This window comes from Anomaloglossus baeobatrachus, chromosome 3, assembly GCF_048569485.1.
Source record: "Anomaloglossus baeobatrachus isolate aAnoBae1 chromosome 3, aAnoBae1.hap1, whole genome shotgun sequence".
In the NCBI taxonomy this organism is placed as follows: domain Eukaryota; kingdom Metazoa; phylum Chordata; class Amphibia; order Anura; family Aromobatidae; genus Anomaloglossus; species Anomaloglossus baeobatrachus.
In genome coordinates this window covers 559,145,345-559,163,923 of record NC_134355.1, presented here as the reverse complement: position 1 = coordinate 559,163,923, position 18,579 = coordinate 559,145,345, and the positions used below count along the sequence as shown (strand labels likewise).

Sequence of the window (18,579 nt, the reverse complement as noted above, 5' to 3'; positions counted from 1 at the left end):
CTCAATCATGCTTTGGGGTTGTGTTACCGGCAATGGAATGGGGAACATTTCACAGGTAGAAGGAAGAATGGATTCAATGAAATTCTTGATGCCAACATAACACTATCTTTACAAAAGAGCTGAAACTGAAAAGAGGATAGCTTCTAAAATTAGATAATGATCCTAAACACAAGTTTTCACAGTCCCCTAATTTGTGGCTGACCTCAAAAGAGCAGTGTGCATGCAAGACGATCCAGGAATCTCACAGAACTGGAAGACTTTTCCAAGGAAGAATGAATGAAATCTCGCAAACAAGAATTGAAAGACTCTTGGCTAGCTACAAAAGGCGTTTACAAGCTGTGGTACTTGTCAGAGAGTGCTGTTAGGTACTAAGAATGCAGGGTGTCCAAACTTTAACAATTTAAAATTAACAAAAAAGAAAAATGGGCCGACTGAAAAGATTAACTTTTTTTTTGCCTAAAATACAAAAGGAAATGTGTCATCCTTAACTGTATGCCTTTTAGTGATCATTTCATCTTCAACTTACTTAATTGTTTACAATAACAGTAATTTTGACCAGGGGTGCCCAAACTTTTGCATGCCACTGTACAATATTAATAAACACATTTTTTTTATGTGGCGTGCAGGTAACTGAATTAAGTAGAAGATTGTTAAGTGAAGAATAAATTTAAAAAAAAAAAAAATAGAATATCAAAAATGAAAAAGAATAAAATAAATTTAAAAAAATGATGAATTTTTCGCTTTATATGACGCACTTTTGTTCCCCCAAATTTTGGGGGAAAGTAGGGGGTGCGTCTTATAAGCCGAATATACGGGGGGGGGGTATATATATATATACAGTTAGGTCCAGAAATATTTGGACAGTGACACAAGTTTTGTTATTTTAGCTGTTTACAAAAACATGTTCAGAAATACAATTATTATATAATATGGGCTGAAAGTGCACACTCCCAGCTGCAATATGAGAGTTTTCACATCCAAATCGGAGAAAGGGTTTAGGAATCATAGCTCTGTAATGCATAACCTCCTCTTTTTCAAGGGACCAAAAGTAATTGGACAAGGGACTCTAAGGGCTGCAATTAACTCTGAAGGCGTCTCCCTCGTTAACCTGTAATCAATGAAGTAGTTAAAAGGTCTGGGGTTGATTACACGTGTGTGGTTTTGCATTTGGAAGCTGTTGCTGTGACCAGACAACATGCGGTCTAAGGAACTCTCAATTGAGGTGAAGCAGAACATCCTGAGGCTGAAAAAAAAGAAAAAATCCATCAGAGAGATAGCAGACATGCTTGGAGTAGCAAAATCCACAGTCGGGTACATTCTGAGAAAAAAGGAATTGACTGGTGAGCTTGGGAACTCAAAAAGGCCTGTGCGTCCACAGATGACAACAGTGGTGGATGATCGCCGCATACTTTCTTTGGTGAAGAAGAACCCGTTCACAACATCAACTGAAGTCCAGAACACTCTCAGTGAAGTAGGTGTATCTGTCTCTAAGTCAACAGTAAAGAGAAAACTCCATGAAAGTAAATACAAAGGGTTCACATCTAGATGCAAACCATTCATCAATTCCAAAAATAGACAGGCCAGAGTTAAATTTGCTGAAAAACACCTCATGAAGCCAGCTCAGTTCTGGAAAAGTATTCTATGGACAGATGAGACAAAGATCAACCTGTACCAGAATGATGGGAAGAAAAAAGTTTGGAGAAGAAAGGGAACGGCACATGATCCAAGGCACACCACATCCTCTGTAAAACATGGTGGAGGCAACGTGATGGCATGGGCATGCATGGCTTTCAATGGCACTGGGTTACTTGTGTTTATTGATGACATAACAGCAGACAAGAGTAGCCAGATGAATTCTGAAGTGTACCGGGATATACTTTCAGCCCAGATTCAGCCAAGTGCCGCAAAGTTGATCGGACGGCGCTTCATAGTACAGATGGACAATGACCCCAAGCATACAGCCAAAGCTACCCAGGAGTTCATGAGTGCAAAAAAGTGGAACATTCTGCAATGGCCAAGTCAATCACCAGATCTTAACCCAATTGAGCATGCATTTCACTTGCTCAAATCCAGACTTAAGACGGAAAGACCCACAAACAAGCAAGACCTGAAGGCTGCGGCTGTAAAGGCCTGGCAAAGCATTAAGAAGGAGGAAACCCAGCATTTGGTGATGTCCAAGGGTTCCAGACTTAAGGCAGTGATTGCCTCCAAAGGATTCGCAACAAAATATTAAAAATAAAAATATTTTGTTTGGGTTTGGTTTATTTGTCCAATTACTTTTGACCTCCCAAAATGTGGAGTGTTTGTAAAGAAATGTGTACAATTCCTACAATTTCTATCAGATATTTTTGTTCAAACCTTCAAATTAAACGTTACAATCTGCACTTGAATTCTGTTGTAGAGGTTTCATTTCAAATCCAATGTGGTGGCATGCAGAGCCCAACTCGCGAAAATTGTGTCACTGTCCAAATATTTCTGGACCTAACTGTATATATATATATATATATATATACACACACACACACACACAAACACACTCTGCAGGGTTCAGGGGAGGTGGGGGGCAGGTGAACGCTGTGGGCGGCAGCATTAGATCTCCTGCTCCTGCTCATATAATATGCACAGCCGCTGTCCATCACCGTGGTGCTGAAACCGCACCGCAGTGACGGGATGGGGGAGCGGTGCATATTATATGTGCCTGCGCTCCCTGTGATGGCACATGCCCCTCCTGTGTTAGATATGACCCCCATGCTGCTGCTCATCCTAAAATAAAAAAGCTTTACTTACCCCCTCCAGCGTTTCTCCCCGGTGTCCCTGCTTCCACTGTGATCAGGCACGCAGCAATGATCTCACTCTGCTGTGCTGATCACATGACCGGCACCAAGAAACAGGAAATGGAGGAACAGAAGCACGGAGGGAGATCAGCGCTGGAGGAGGTCAGGAAAGTGTGTTTTATTTTCCTATGGGCAGCAGCATGGGGGCGATATCTAACACAGGGGGGACTTGTGCGATCTATAGGGGCCATGGGCAGCACAGGGAGACGTGTGCAATCCATAGGGGGCCATAGGCAGCACAGGGGAATATGTGCAATCCATAGGGGGGCATTGGCAGCACAGGGGAATGTGTACAATCCATAGGGGGCCATAGGCAGCACAGGGAACGTGTGCAATCTATAGGGGGCCATAGGCAGCACAGGGGAACGTGTTCCAGCAGAAGGGGGCTATATTCAATATAAGGGGGCCATATCCAGATTAAGGGGGCTAATTTTAGGATGGGGGGGCTACGAGGGACATATACCCTTGTGAGGTAGCGTCGTCGGCTGCGCTGCAGAAGACACGGGATCCAGGCACCAAGGTTCACAGCACACGGTTTATTATCCAAAGCAAAGTCCATAATAGTACATATGTGCCTTTCCGGCAGAGAACTCAGGGAGATGTGATCACTCCCTCACACCCGGCACACCTGCCCTCGTTCCTGTTTCCTTTTAACCCTTCCTTAAACCTGTAGGGAAACAGGATTAACCCTGGAGTGGAGTTATTTTCTATCATGGAGTGAGCACAACCGGGGTGAGACATACCGGCCGTCATAGATAACCCCGGTCACAGTCTCACATACCCCCCCCCTCAGTTCAAGCGTGCGGGGTTGAACTCCTGCCATCAAACACGGGCCGCGGGACAAGGCATCGGCGTTGCCCTGCAACCTACCGGCCCGGTGTTCAACCGTAAACCGGAAGTTCTGCAGTGAAAGGAACCACCGGGTAACCCGGGCATTCCGTTCCTTGGCGGACCTCATCCAGACCAGTGGAGAGTGATCCGTCACCAAGCGAAACTGACGTCCCAGCAGGTAATAGCGAAGGGACTCCAAGGCCCACTTGATCGCCAGGCACTCCTTCTCCACTACGCTATAATTCCGCTCGGGAGGGGTGAGCTTCCTACTTAAGAAGGTGACGGGGTGTTCCTCCCCCTGAACCACCTGAGACAGCACTGCCCCCAGGCCGACCTCCGAGGCGTCAGTCTGTACTATGAACTCCTTCCGGAAATCAGGGTTTACAAGAACGGGCTGTCCGCACAGGACCCCCTTCAGGACCCGGAAGGAGTCCTCGGCCTGCGGAGTCCAACGCACCATGACGGACTTCTTGCCTTTGAGAAGGTCCGTCAAGGGGGCTGATAGTCCCGCAAAATCTTTTACAAACCTCCTGTAGTACCCCACGATACCCAGAAAGGCCCTAACCTGCTTCGTGGTCAGGGGTCTAGGCCACTTCTGGATCGCCTCAACCTTGTTAATTTGGGGCTTAATCACTCCTTGGCCTATTACGTAGCCCAAGTAGCGGGCTTCCGTGAGTCCCAACGCACATTTCTTGGGATTGGCTGTCAATCCGGCTGTTCGAAGCGCGTCCACCACCGCTTGTACCTGTTCCAAGTGGGTCTGCCAATCGGAGCTGTAAATAATGATGTCATCAAGGTACGCTGATGCATACGCCTGGTGGGGTTCCAGCACTAAGTCCATCAACCTCTGGAACGTGGCCGGAGCGCCATGTAACCCAAAAGGCAAGACAACATAGTGGAAGAGACCCTCCGGCGTAACAAAAGCGGTTTTCTCCTTGGCGGACTCCGTCAGGGGCACCTGCCAGTACCCCTTGGTCAGGTCGAGCGTGGTAAAATATCGCGCCTGTCCCAGCCTATCAATCAGCTCATCCACCCGGGGCATGGGGTAGAGATCGAACTTGGATATTTCGTTCAATCTCCTAAAGTCATTGCAGAACCTTAAGGAGCCATCGGGTTTTGGTATTAGGACAATAGGACTAGCCCATTCACTCCGGGATTTTTCGATGACCCCCAGGCGTAGCATTGTCTTCACTTCCTCTGATATGGCTTGTCTTCGAGCCTCCGGCACCCGGTATGACTTCAGGCGTACCTTCAGGTGAGGCTCGGTGACAATGTCATGTCGTATCAGACTGGTCCTACCCGGCAACTCGGAGAAGACATCGGGGTTCTGTTGAACCAGCCGTCTAGCCTCTCGCCTCTGTTGCTTGGTGAGGGCTTCTCCAATCCTTACTTCCGGTTCGTCCTTTCCGGAGGTTGCTGGAGCCGGGTTTGAACGACCCGAAGAGGAGGGGGACGGGGGAAAATCAACCATCAGGCTTTCCCGTTCCTGCCAAGGTTTTAATAGGTTGACATGGTATAATTGTTCAGGTTTCCGCCTACCGGGCTGCAATACCTTATAGTTGACCACCCCGACTCTTTCCTTTATCTCGTAGGGGCCTTGCCACTGAGCCAGGAATTTACTCTCCGCCGTGGGGATCAATACCAACACCCGATCCCCGGGTTTAAAGGTCCGCACGGTGGCTTGTCTATTGTAGCGGCCGCTTTGCGCGGCCTGAGCCTCCTGTAAATGCTCCTTCACAATTGGCATGACCGCGCTTATGCGGTTCTGCATTCCTAAAATGTGTTCAATCACACTTTTATGGGGGGTGGGCTCCTGCTCCCATGTTTCTTTTGCCAGGTCCAACAATCCCCGGGGATGTCGCCCGTATAACAATTCAAAAGGCGAAAACCCCGTGGATGCCTGTGGCACCTCTCGTATGGCAAACATCAAATAGGGAAGCATCATATCCCAGTCTTTCCCGTCTTTGGAAATCACCCTTTTGAGCATGGTTTTCAGGGTTTTATTGAATCGCTCCACTAAACCGTCCGTTTGAGGATGATACACAGACGTACGCAACTGCTTGATCTGGAGTAGCCGGCATAGCTCTTTGGTCACTTTAGACATGAATGGGGTCCCCTGATCCGTAAGGATCTCCTTGGGCAACCCCACCCGGCAGAACACAGCAAATAACTCCCGAGCTATAAGCTTCGCCGCAGTATGTCGGAGAGGTATCGCCTCTGGATACCGGGTGGCATAGTCAACGATCACTAGGATATGCTGGTGCCCTCGAGCAGACTTTACGAGGGGCCCCACCAGATCCATCCCTATCCGTTCAAAAGGGACTTCTATAATGGGTAACGGTACCAACGGACTGCGAAAGTGGGTCAGGGGTGCGGTAAGCTGACACTCCGGGCAGGTTTCGCAGAACCGTTTTACCTCCCCAAAGACCCCGGGCCAATAGAACCTTTGCAATATTCGCTCCTGCGTTTTCTTGACCCCTAGGTGACCACTCATCAGGTGTTTATGAGCCAAGTCGAGGACCCGCCGGCGATACGGCTGGGGTACCACCAACAGCTCTACCCCTACGCCCCGTACTTCATCTACCCGGTAGAGTAAATCCTGCTTAAGAGCGAAATGGGGGTACCTTACCTGGGCACCGGGCAGCTGTGCCACCCCGTCAACTACTGTCACCCGACTCCGGGCATGTATTAATGTAGGGTCCTGGAGTTGGGCTGTCCCAAACGTATCCGGGGACGCCTCCAACTCCGGGATGGGCTCGACCGTCTCAGCCTCTCCTGCCAATACCTCTAGGGGCGACCTATCAGGTTCACATTCTGTCCCTATCATGGGGACCCCTACGGCAGGCGTCCCGGATTCAGGATTGTAGGGCTCAGGTCCTGGACTGACCAATATCTGAGGAGACTTAGGAGGTCCCTTCCATAAAGTCCAAAAATAGGGCAGATCCCTTCCTAGGATCACATCATAGGGAAGAGTATTAATAAGTCCCACCTCATGTTGCACCTGACCGCAAGGTGCTGTGATGGTGACTATCCCCGTGGGATAGTCTCGGCGGTCCCCATGTATGCAAACCACCCCCACGGTACGTCCTGTGGCCTTTACTTTAGGGTTGATCGCACAAGGGTCACTAAGCTTCCGGAATCCAACAAGCCTGTAACCGGACATCCATTCACCTGTATTTGGCACAAGTGGGGCTCAGTCTCTGGGTAGACCAGGTCAGCGGTACACACCACCTGAGCATACATTGAACCCCGCCGGGTAACCCCACAATCCATGGGCTCCGTGGTGAGTGGACACTGGGCTTCCATATGTCCCACCCGCTGGCACCGCCAACATCTAATAGGGAAGGACACCCCCTTGACGAGTTGTCGTTTAGGGTACATAGTTTTCCGGACCTCAGGGACGGAGGGTGCGGCCTCAGACGGGACGGTAGCGGACTCCCGCACCGGTGTCAGCGGTGGCTCCTTGGCCCTAGGCTTGGAGGGGCCGGACCGACGGGCGGTACGCAAAGTCTCAGTGTCCCGTATCAAGTCCTGCGTAGCCACATGCCGCTCTACCAGGCCCACTAATTGGTCCAGGGTACTTGGGTCGCCCTGTCCTACCCACCGTTGAATGGTGACGGGTAAGGTGCGCACAAAACGATCAACAACTACCCTTTCCACCATTTGCGCCGGGCTCAGAGTGTCAGGCTGCAACCACTTTTTTACGAGATGCAACAAGTCATAGGCCTGTGAGCGTACGGGTTTGGCTTCCTCATAGAACCACTGATTTACCCGCTGAGCCCGTACATAGGTATTCACCCCCATCCGAGCAAGTATTTCGGCTTTCAGGGTCGCATATTCTAAGGCGTCCTCGGTACAGAGGTCCAGGTACGCTTTTTGGGGCTCCCCCGTCAGATAGGGCGACAATACCTCAGCCCACTGGGGGGGTCGGCAGTTTTTCCCGCTCGGCCACCCACTCAAACACCGCTAGGAACGCTTCCACATCATCCCCCGGGGTCATCTTTTGCAACGCTTGTCTCACCGCTTTCCGGACGCTGCCGTCGTCACCCGATCCCGGGGTTGTTGCTGCCGGTCCGGCACGGATCGACTTGGCCAGGAGAACCATGTGTTCTTGGTGTCTTTGTTCCTGCGATTTCAAGGATTGGAGTATGTGTGCATTGGTCTGCTGCTGCTGTGCATTAGCCTGAGCCAAATGCTTTAGTATGTCCTCCATGGCGTCGCCGGGTTTGGGCTGTAGTATAGCCGCTCGAATCCAGGACATGCGCTGCTGGGTCACCAGGGATGGATGCTACACCTCACCGGGCTGGCATGCCCGCATTCTCCACCATATTTGAGGTAGCGTCGTCGGCTGCGCTGCAGAAGACACGGGATCCAGGCACCAAGGTTCACAGCACACGGTTTATTATCCAAAGCAAAGTCCATAATAGTACATATGTGCCTTTCCGGCAGAGAACTCAGGGAGATGTGATCACTCCCTCACACCCGGCACACCTGCCCTCGTTCCTGTTTCCTTTTAACCCTTCCTTAAACCTGTAGGGAAACAGGATTAACCCTGGAGTGGAGTTATTTTCTATCATGGAGTGAGCACAACCGGGGTGAGACATACCGGCCATCATAGATAACCCCGGTCACAGTCTCACACCCTATATGATTTGTTAGACGGAAACTGGCATTATAAGATGGACCCCATTTAACATTAAAAAAAAAATAAATTCTCTTTTCCTTCACCAAATTTGGGGGTGTGTTTTATAATCAGGTGCCTCTTATAAAGCGAAAAATACGGTATGTGAAAATAAATATAACTAAATAATAATAAGAATAGTAATGAATAAAAAAAAAAAAAAAAGAAATAAGAAAATTCTGCATGCACGCATAGACGTGAAATAAATGAAGATTTGACCTGAGTGGCATAAGGGACCCAATCTATAAGTTAAAAGGTTCAATCCTACCACCCATATACCGTACCTCATATACCATCCCGTTATATATGCAGTGTTGTATGGTTCTTGGTTATCTAACTAATTTCTGGTTGCCAATTTATGCACATGTGGGCGGACGTGTCCTCGCTGGTGTTCTCAGCCGTGTCAACACAAGGATGACGCTGCAATCACCTGACCCAGATTCTGCTCACATGACTTGTGGGTGTCGCCGGTCTCGGTCCTTTGCTCTTTAATCAGACGCGTCTTGGCATGCTGGTGATAAGGCATGTGTCGGCAATCACATGCACCAATAACAATTGGTGATACACTACACACCAGTACAATGGTAAGTTGTCTCCCTCTATTGGCCTGCTCTTTTGTAAAAGGATGTGATGTTAAGAGTTGGCGGCAACTCCTCTAGAAGACGGCACAGAGCCAAAATGCGCATCGAGAGAAGTGGCACCATGCTCCTAATATCGGTATTTCTGACTTGTACATTGTTGTCATAATTTCATTGTATATAATGGCGTGTTGATTATTGTAAGCCTGCAATTATGGTAGTGTGGTGCCACCTACTGGCTATTTGTTAACGGTAATCCTATTTTCGCTTTTAATATTTATAAATAATAAAAATTAATTTTATCAATTATTTTGTCTCCTTTGCACTTTTGTCTATATACGATGTATGCTCTGTGGTGATAGAGCATTATTATTAGTCCTTAATTGAGCATGAACACCGAATGCTTAGACATCAGCATTTAATTTATGTTCTTTTTCAAGAACACATTTCGGAAGTCCTTCAGTGACCCCCCCAGCAGACCCTCCAGACTAGCGGAGAAAATCTGTACAGAATTAAGACATTTCTTATGACAATAAGGACCACAATTGACAATATCCCTCTGACACTGGTGACAGGATTATGAATACAGGGAATGGGATTCCCGATACATAACAATATAGGGCGTGAATTCAACCATTACCAGCTTTACAAGGTTCTGGGGTAACAGTGTCCTGTCAACGGCAAAAATTAGAATGGGTTCTTCCAACCCAACGATCCTATCCTGGTTTCAGAACCAGTCCTGAATCTATGAAGTTAGCGGTGTCTCTGGTTGACCTCCTCGACAATCACCCAGGCTTAGGTGTTTTACGATGGTTTATTTGCTTGAGGGTGTGCCCAGCAGTCTTTAAGGAAATGTCTAGCGAGACCACAATAGAGGAAGAGTTTGAGATTGCAACGCTTCTATTGGCCGGCGGCTGTGTGACATCGCTGTGACGTTGAACGTCCCTCCCCCTTCAAGAGGGTGTTCGCCGCCCACATCGAGGTCGTGCAGGAGGTAAGTACGTGTGACGGCGGTTACCGACTTTGTGCCCCAAGGGCAATGAATTGCCAGTGACGCACAAACGACGGGGGTCTCATGCGATCGCACGATATATCGTCCCGTGTGACGCCGGCATTAGAGTTCAGCTCATGAAAATTGGGAGCATAAACAAAAGTGTTTGAGTTTATATACGTAAACATCCCATCCACCTCCTTCCTTCCGCATTGCCGGCGGGACACAGGTAAGCTGTTTTCGTCGTCCCCGGGGTGTCACACGGAGCGACGTGTGCTGCCTCGGGAACGATGAACAACCGGAGCACAGAAGGAGGACCGACATTTTGAAAATGAAGATGTGTCAACGAGCAACGATAAGGTGAGTATTTTTGCTCGTTCACAGTCGTTCGGAGGTGTCACACGGTACGACATCTCTAACAATGCCGGATGTGCGTCACGAATTCCGTGACCCCGCCGACATATCGCACGATATATCGTACCGTGTGACGCCGGCATTAGACTTTGTCTATGTACACAAAAGGCCTTTTTCGCTCAAATATTGTTCACAAATTTGTCTAAATCTGCACTTCTCCTTTGCTGAGATATTCCATGCACCTCCCAGGTGTGGCATATCAAGATTCCCTTCTGTGGACAGTCTTCAATTTTGCTGTGCGCAGGCGCCGCGGAGTCACTGCAACTTCACAGTGCAGGGGACAGGTAGCAGGCAGAATGCGTAGGAGTGGGAATTCCGGACACACACCTGACATCACAGGTATACTAAAGAGAAGGGGAGGAAGAATCCTGTATAATGAAGACGGGAGGCCGGCTTATCTTCTGGGCACTGCAGGCCCCATAGTCCAGAAGATAGAAGATATAAAACATGATTTTTCCACTACAAACCCTCATCAAAGGAGGCACACTGGTATGGCCAATTTCATCTCTATTCTACCTGTATGTCCATATTAATAACTTAAGAAAAAAAACAAACCTCAAAAGGGTGAAAGATTTCCTTTAAATCCCACCATCAAAGATTGAAAGCAGGATTTAACTAGTTAACAGCCGCAGGTGGATCAGAGATCCACCTGCAACTGTTAGCTTCACATGTTGGCTGATCATATCAGTCGACATGTGCGAGGAAACATGCGGACTTGCCATGGGAGCCCGCATTAAAGGGACACACACGACCTATGATGTACTGGTACATCAAAGGTCATGAAGGGGTTAATACTGTTTGGAACATCTGAAAGAATGGTTGGCTGGAGAAGAAAAGGTGAGGTCTACCATGAGTCCTGTGTCATACCAACAGTAAAGCATCCTGAGCCCATTTACTCAAAATTTTGCCTAAGATCACAGCATGAATATAGCATGGGAACTGAAGATCCTCCAAGAGGAACTTCTCCCAAAGATCCAGGAGCAATTTGGTAATGAACAATGATTTTTCCAACATGAGGGAGACCATGTCACAAGGTAAAAGAGATAACTAAGTGGTTTGGTGAACAAAACATTGAAATTTGAGGTCCATGACCAGAAAACTTCCCAGATTTCAATCACATTGAGAACCTGTGGTTGATCCTCAAACAGCAGTTGCACAAACAAAAAACACAAATTGTGAAAAGCCCCAAGCACTGATTGGACAATGGGTTGTCATCAGGCAGGATTTGGCCCAGAAGCTGATATCCAGCTGCAAAGGTGAATTGTGGAAGTCTTGAAAATAAGGGTCAACCCTGTGAATATTGAGGCTTTACACAAACCTGATGTATTTGTCAAGAAATGTGTAAAAACAAATGAAATGCTGCTGATAATTGTAGAAACATCCAACTAAAGTGGGCTTTACACGCTACGATATCGCTAGCAATTGCTAGCGATATCGTATGCGAAAGCACCCGCCCCCGTCTTGAATGCGATTTCGAGTGATCGCTGCCACAGCGAACATTATCGCTACGGCAGCGTCACACGCACTTACCTGGTCGTCGTCGTCGCTGTGACTGCCGAACAATCCCTCCCTCAAGGGGGAGGGACGTTCGGCACCACAGCGACGTCACCGCGACGTCACTAAGCGGCCGGCCAATCAAAGCGGAGGGGCGGACATGAGCGGGACGTAACATCCCGCCCACCTCCTTCCTTCCTCATTGCGAGAGGCAGGTAAGGAGAGGTTCCTCGTTCCTGCGGTGTCACACATAGCGATGAACAACTTCATTACTGCTGCAGTAACTATTTTTGAGAATGGACCCCCATGTCAACGAGGAGCGATTTTGCACGTTTTTGCAACGATGCAAAATTGCTCAAAGGTGTCACACGCAACGGCATTGCTAAAGCGACCGGATTTGCGATGTCGCAGCGTGTAAAGCGGCCTTAAATCTAAAAACACTAAAGAAGCAAACTTTGTGAAAACTAAAATTAGTCTCTGTCTCAAAACTTTTTGACATGACTGTGGTATCATAGCATGGTACATCAATGGCACCGCTTCTCATCGTATTAATGCACTCTTACCTGCTGGACATGAGGCTCTTTGGCAAAACTGATCCTGCTTAATGACTGTGAGGTCAGAGTGAGCTGCTCGCCTTGTACCTCGCCTTCTTCCACCTCAACTACACCTGAAAGTTACAAGACGTACAGATTTTATGGAAGATGAGGGTCAATCTGCGTTAATGGAGGCATAAGAAATCTTGATAAGGTTGGAGGCACATCATGCAATTTTCATAGTTTTTTGAGCCAAAACCAGAAGATCAAGCAGGAATGAGAAGTTTTCCCTTTATAATTTCTATTCTTTTTGACCTACTACGCCTTCAGCAAAAACAAAAACTGCGTCCAAAAGTGCAAGTGTTATTCCAGTCTACTACTGGAGACCACTAGCTTCATTCCCAGTTAGAGCATTTATAATGTAATGGATGCTAAATCGGCCCCATATACATTGAATGGAAAAGCGGTGCGTGTACATGCTCCATCACTGGATCCTTTCAAGCTAATACCATATTCATGTAATGAGGAAGAACTAGGGACTCGGTAAAATGGACCATCATTTTACTAAATGGCAAGGAATCCCAACAATCATCCCCTGGACAGATGTTAATGGGGTATTCCCATCTCCAAGATCCTATCACAATATGCAATAGGCGTAATAATAATATTAATATTAGTAAATACGTCCAATGAGAAATGAAGTATAGTTTGCCTGATATAGCCATATCTCTTACCTTATGTGCAGGGCATTGCAGCTTAGGTATCCATGGTTATGTCCACTCCTATAGTCACAGTTAGCTCCTTGAGGTCGTAACCATGGATATCTAAGCTGCAATACTCTGCACATGAGGTAAGAGATATGGCTAGATCAGGAGAACTATACTTAATTTCTAATTGGAGATATTTGCTAATATCATTATTACTTCACCTACTACATATTTGGATAGGATCTTGGAGATGGGAATACCCCTTTAAATACAGTTAAAACTCAAAACAGACCCTGTTACACAAGTCAATACATTGGATCTATTACAGTGCCAATTTCAATGGAAACCATAACACTTGTGTGAGCATAGCTTTAAAATATATTGTATGTACAGATTATACAGTGTGTCCACCCATATCCTGTCCACCGCTATTAACTTGAGAACGGCGGCAGCTATAGGCATAGAAGTGGTGTCTAGGTATAGTAAAGTAGCCATGCGCTACGCAATGAAACCACCTATAGCGCCACCTGGTGGAAAAACACGGAGTTAGCTTTTTTATCTGGAAAACGGAACGAGATAGAGAAAAAAAGTGAATTACAAAGTTGTAGGGCATCATCAATTCAATATAAATCGACACCTTGCATACAGAAATGCTGTGATTAGAACGTGTAAAACTCACAAGGCTGCGGATGTGAAGTGATACCTCATGGAGACTTTCCTACAAGTCATTGGGTATGGTGGCTGCGTGGAGTGACCTCCACGTTCACCTGACCTGACCCCATTGGACTTCTTTCTGTGAGGTCACATCAAACAGCCGGTGTAAGCGACCCCTCCAACAACATTGCAGGACCTATGACGACGTATTACAGATGCTTGTGCAAACGTGTCACCTACCATATTGCACAACGTGCAGCAAGATACAGTATGCTGTCCAGAGTCCAGATGTGCATTGCAGCTGACTGTGGCCACTTTGAGCATCAAAGTTAAATGAACGCCATATGCGTGACCACCATTCAATGTTTTTTTGGGGGGGTCATGGGTTTCATAACATAGCATTTCTGTATGCAAGGTGTCGATTCGTATTGAATTGATGATGCCCTACAATTTTTTAATTCACTTTTTTTCTCTATGTCGTTCCGTTTTCGAGATAAAAATGCTAACACCGTTGTTTTCCACCAGGTGGCGCTATAGGTGGTTTCATTGCACAGCGCATGGCTACATTACTATACCTAGACACCACTTCTATGCCTATAGCTGCCGCCGTTCTCAAGTTAATGGCGGTGGACAGGATATGGGTGGACACACTGTATACGTTCACTGCTCTTATGCATGCGTTATATCGTCTATATAGTGCAAGTAGACGTTTAATTAGAACTAATTTTAATATGTGAATAATGATAACCGCACATGTTTTCTAGGAATTCCTTTGTGGTTTGTTGTCTGTGGATATTACCTGTGTTCTGGGCACATATAAAGGCCACTTGATTGGTCCCAGGCTTCACACGAATAAATCCACATTCTCTGTGCATTGCTTTCCCCGTCTCTGGGTTAGAGGCACAAAACCTGCACGACAAAATTAATTAAGTAAATACACTGCCATTATTGAACACATACAGTGGGTACGGAAAGTATTCAGACCCCTTTAAATTTTTCACTCTTTGTTTTATTGCAGCCATTTGGTAAATTAAAAAAACCCTCTTTTTTTTTCTCATTAATGCACACTCTGCACCCCATCTTGACGGAAAAAAAACCAGAAATTTAGAAAATGTTGCAAATTTATTAAACATGAAAAACTAAAATATCACATGGTCATAAGTATTCAAACCCTTTTCTCAGTATTGAGTAGAGGCACCTTTTGAGCTAGTACAGCCATGGATCTTCTTGGGAATGGTGCAATGAGTTTTTCACACCTGGATTTGGGGATCTTCTGCCATTCTTCCTTGCAGATCCACTCCAGTTCCGTCAGGTTGGATGGTGAACGTTGGTGGACAGCCATTTTCAGATCTCTCTAGAGATGCTCAGTTGGGTTTAGGTCAGGGCTCTGGCTGGGCCAGTCAAGAACAGTTACAGAGTTGTTCTTAAGCCACTCCTTTGTTATTTTGGCTGTGTGTTTATGTCATTGTCTTGTTGGAAGGTGAACCTTTGGCCAAGTCTGAAGTCCAGAGCACTCTGGAAGAGGTTTTCTTCCAGGATATCTCTGTACTTAGCCGCATTCATCTTTCCTTCAATTACAACCAGTCGTCCTATCCCTGCAGCTGAAAAACACATCCATAGAATGATGCTGCCACCACCATGTTTCACTGTTGGGATTGTATTGGGCAGGTGATGAGCAGTGCCTGGTTTTCTCCACACATACCGCTTAGAATTATCACCAAAAACTTCTATCTTCGTCTCATCAGACCAGAGAATGTTATTTCTCATAGTCTGGGAGTCCTTCATGTGTTTTTTGCAAACTCTATGCAAATTTTCATGTTTTGCACTGAGGAGAGGCTTCCGTCGGGCCACTCTGCCATAAAGGCCCGACTGGTGGAGGTCTGCAGTGATAGTTGACTTTGTAGAACTTTTTCCCATCTCCCTAATGTATCTCTGGAGCTCAGCCACAGTGATCTTGGAGTTCTTCTTTACTTCTCTCACCAAGGCTCTTCTTCCACAATTGTTCAGTTTGGCTGGACAGCCAGGTCTAGGAAGAGTTCTGGTGGTCCCAAACTTCTTCCATTTAAGGATTATGGAGGCCACTGTGCTCTTAGGAACCTTGAGTACTGCAGAAATTCTTTTGTAACCTTGGCCAGATCTGTGCTCCTGGGCAATTCCTTTGACCTCATGATTCTCATTTGGTCTGATATGTACTGTGAGCTGTGAGGTCTTATATAGATAGGTGTGTGCCTTTCCAAATCATGTCCTATCAGTTTAATAAAACACAGCTGCACTCCAATGAAGGAGTAGAACCATCTCAAGGAGGATCACAAGGAAATGGACAGCATGTGACTTAAATATGAGTGTCTGAGGAAAGGGTCTGAATACTTATGACCATGTGATATTTCAATATTTCTTGTTTAATAAATTTGCAAAAATGTCTACATTTCTGTTATTTTCTGTCAAGATGGGGTGCAGAGTGTACATTAATGAGAAAAAAATAAACTTTTTTGAATTTAACAAATGTCTGCAATGAAACAGAGTGGAAAATGTAAAGGGGTCTGAATACTTTCCGTACCCACTGTATACTGTATAACATGCAGCAGCAAATACTTTATTTCCTTCTTCCTATCTAAAATTAAATAGTCTACAGTCTCAATATGTATTTATAGAACAAACCTAGACTATTGTGTCATAGTAACCACCTATAAGCCATCAGCATTGAGGTGTATGTAATACAAAACTGCAGAGACCCATCATCTGTCCTACTGCATCACTCACGTGAAATTCAGCATGGGCTGCCCCACATGTGAGACGACCGCTTCCTCCATGTAACGGAAGCAGGGGATGGATGGAAACTCTCCTTCACCCGGGGGATCTGATACCCATGTCCCCAGCATCCAGGCAAGAGATGCTACTGCTGGGTTCAAGGGAGGAGTACCTGTCAGAATAACACATGGTCACTTACAAACGCTATTGTAAATACATAAAACCTGCTCTGATACAGTCTTACAAATAGGTCTCTTCATTCTTTTGGTTTCTTCCCTGGTGTAAGGAGATTGCTAAGCCTTAAAGGGTATGTTCAATGTCCTATCCGCAGAAGAGGTGACAATTTGTTGATCGGTGAGGGTCTGACTACGGGTACACCTCATCAATTGGGGTTTTATATCCAGTCTAGAATGAAGCAGTACTCTACCGCTGCTCCGTTCACTCCCTATGGGTCTGCACAGTGCTGCGCTCAGCTGTTTCCATGAGCCCTTTAGGTAATGAACGGAGCAGCGGCTGGCCATATAAAAGTCGCCCTTTGGGAATAAAAAGTCTATGTTCTGCTTTCGGGAGGGTGTGTTTCATCTTTTTCATATGGTCTCTACATCTAAGGTACGGCTTTCGCCTGAACTTGCGCTCTTGTCTCTGAGTGAATTTTCTATCTCTAAATATAAAGAGTTTGCAGACACTTCTTAGCAGCTGCTAGAAGGCTGATCCCCAAATTGTGGAAACAGGAGAAGTCTCCCACTGAGATGGAGTTTGTGAACTCAACCATCTTTTCCGGATGGAGGAGCTGATAGGCCAAGCAACCGATAGCTCGGAAAGGGTTCTTGATATTTGGACTCCTTGGGTAACGTTCAGAGACTCTCCAGACATTGGATCACGAAGTGAACCTTGACGCTTTGGTTAGATCGGTTTACAGGCACTTAAAGGGCAAGGACACCCCTGCAGGACTTTCTTGTCATTCTTGTTTTCCCCCCTTTTTCTCCTGCTTTTTCCTTCTTACTTCCTGCTCCCTCTCTTTACTTATAGGACTTATTCTTTATGTATTCCTGTATTGATTTACTTCTGTATTAAGCATATTCATTCCTGTATCAAGTATTCTTTTGATATATATACAACGCTTCAAGCCAAATCTGTGCATATTTGTGTTACTGTTTCATAATATGCAATAAACTCTGATTTGAACAAAAATTCCATGTTCTGCTGATCAGTACAGGCCGCAGCAGTCGGAGCCCACCGATCAGTAAGTTATCACCTATCTTGTGGATAGATGAGAACTTGTTTTCACCGGACATCCCCTTTAAAGCATATGTTCACCTTTAAACACAAGTTAAAAAGGTGAGATATTCCGTATCTCAATAGAGGGATGGATAGATAGATAGATAGAGGGATAGATAGAGTCCCTGTGAGGACACACTGCAAGTTCTCCCAAGTGGTAATGTGTTCACATTACCGACCGTGAGAAATGACCTGTAGTTACCTCTCTGCAGTCTCGTTACGAGGCTGCATTCAGTACAGTGTGTCAGATGCGGCTGCAGCAGTCTGCAAGCATCGTGGGACCTCGGTGGATTAAAATAAAGGATTTTTCGGTGTGTGTGTTTTTTCACTCTACTTTCGGGTTAATCATGTAAGCTGTCTCATAGACGCTGCCATGATTAAGCCTGGACTTAGTGGCAGCGATCCGCTGCCATTAACTCGTTATTACCCCGAATTGCCACTGAATCACGGCAATCGGGACGAGCCGGGAACACTCCGGGACTGTTGCATAATGGATGCGACAGTCCCGGGGCAGCTGCGGGCTGATATTCTTGGCTGCGGGAGGGGGCATTAACCCTGGCCCTCGCCCTCCCCTGCCTCAGAATACCGGGCCGCCGCTGTGTGTTTACCTTGGTTGGATGGTAAAAATACAGCGGAGCCCATGGGTTTTTTTTGTTTGCTTTTTTTTATTTTTATATGTACGTTTGATTTTTATGTGCATTCTATATGTCTGTGTGTGAGTGTGATGTGTGTGTGTTTACTCTGCTCCGCTTCCTCTTCCTGTCATAAAGACATCACTTCCCTGCAAAACGCAGGCCAGTGATGAACATTATGTCCCGAAAAACGCAAAATCCCGC

General features: G+C 46.4%; 1 protein-coding gene across 3 annotated transcripts in view; it reads right to left on the bottom strand.

Annotated features, from left to right (window-relative positions):
* The window catches only part of THAP4 (THAP domain containing 4), a 38,872-nt gene that overhangs the window by 5,153 nt on the left and 15,140 nt on the right, over positions 1–18,579 (bottom strand). For all 3 annotated transcript variants that reach the window (XM_075340849.1, XM_075340848.1, XM_075340850.1), the window contains 3 exons: positions 16,478–16,637; positions 14,517–14,626; positions 12,387–12,490 (listed from right to left, as the gene is read on the bottom strand). In XM_075340849.1, the coding sequence (XP_075196964.1) occupies positions 12,387–12,490; positions 14,517–14,626; positions 16,478–16,637 (374 nt within the window). The remainder of the gene's footprint in view (positions 1–12,386; positions 12,491–14,516; positions 14,627–16,477; positions 16,638–18,579) is intronic.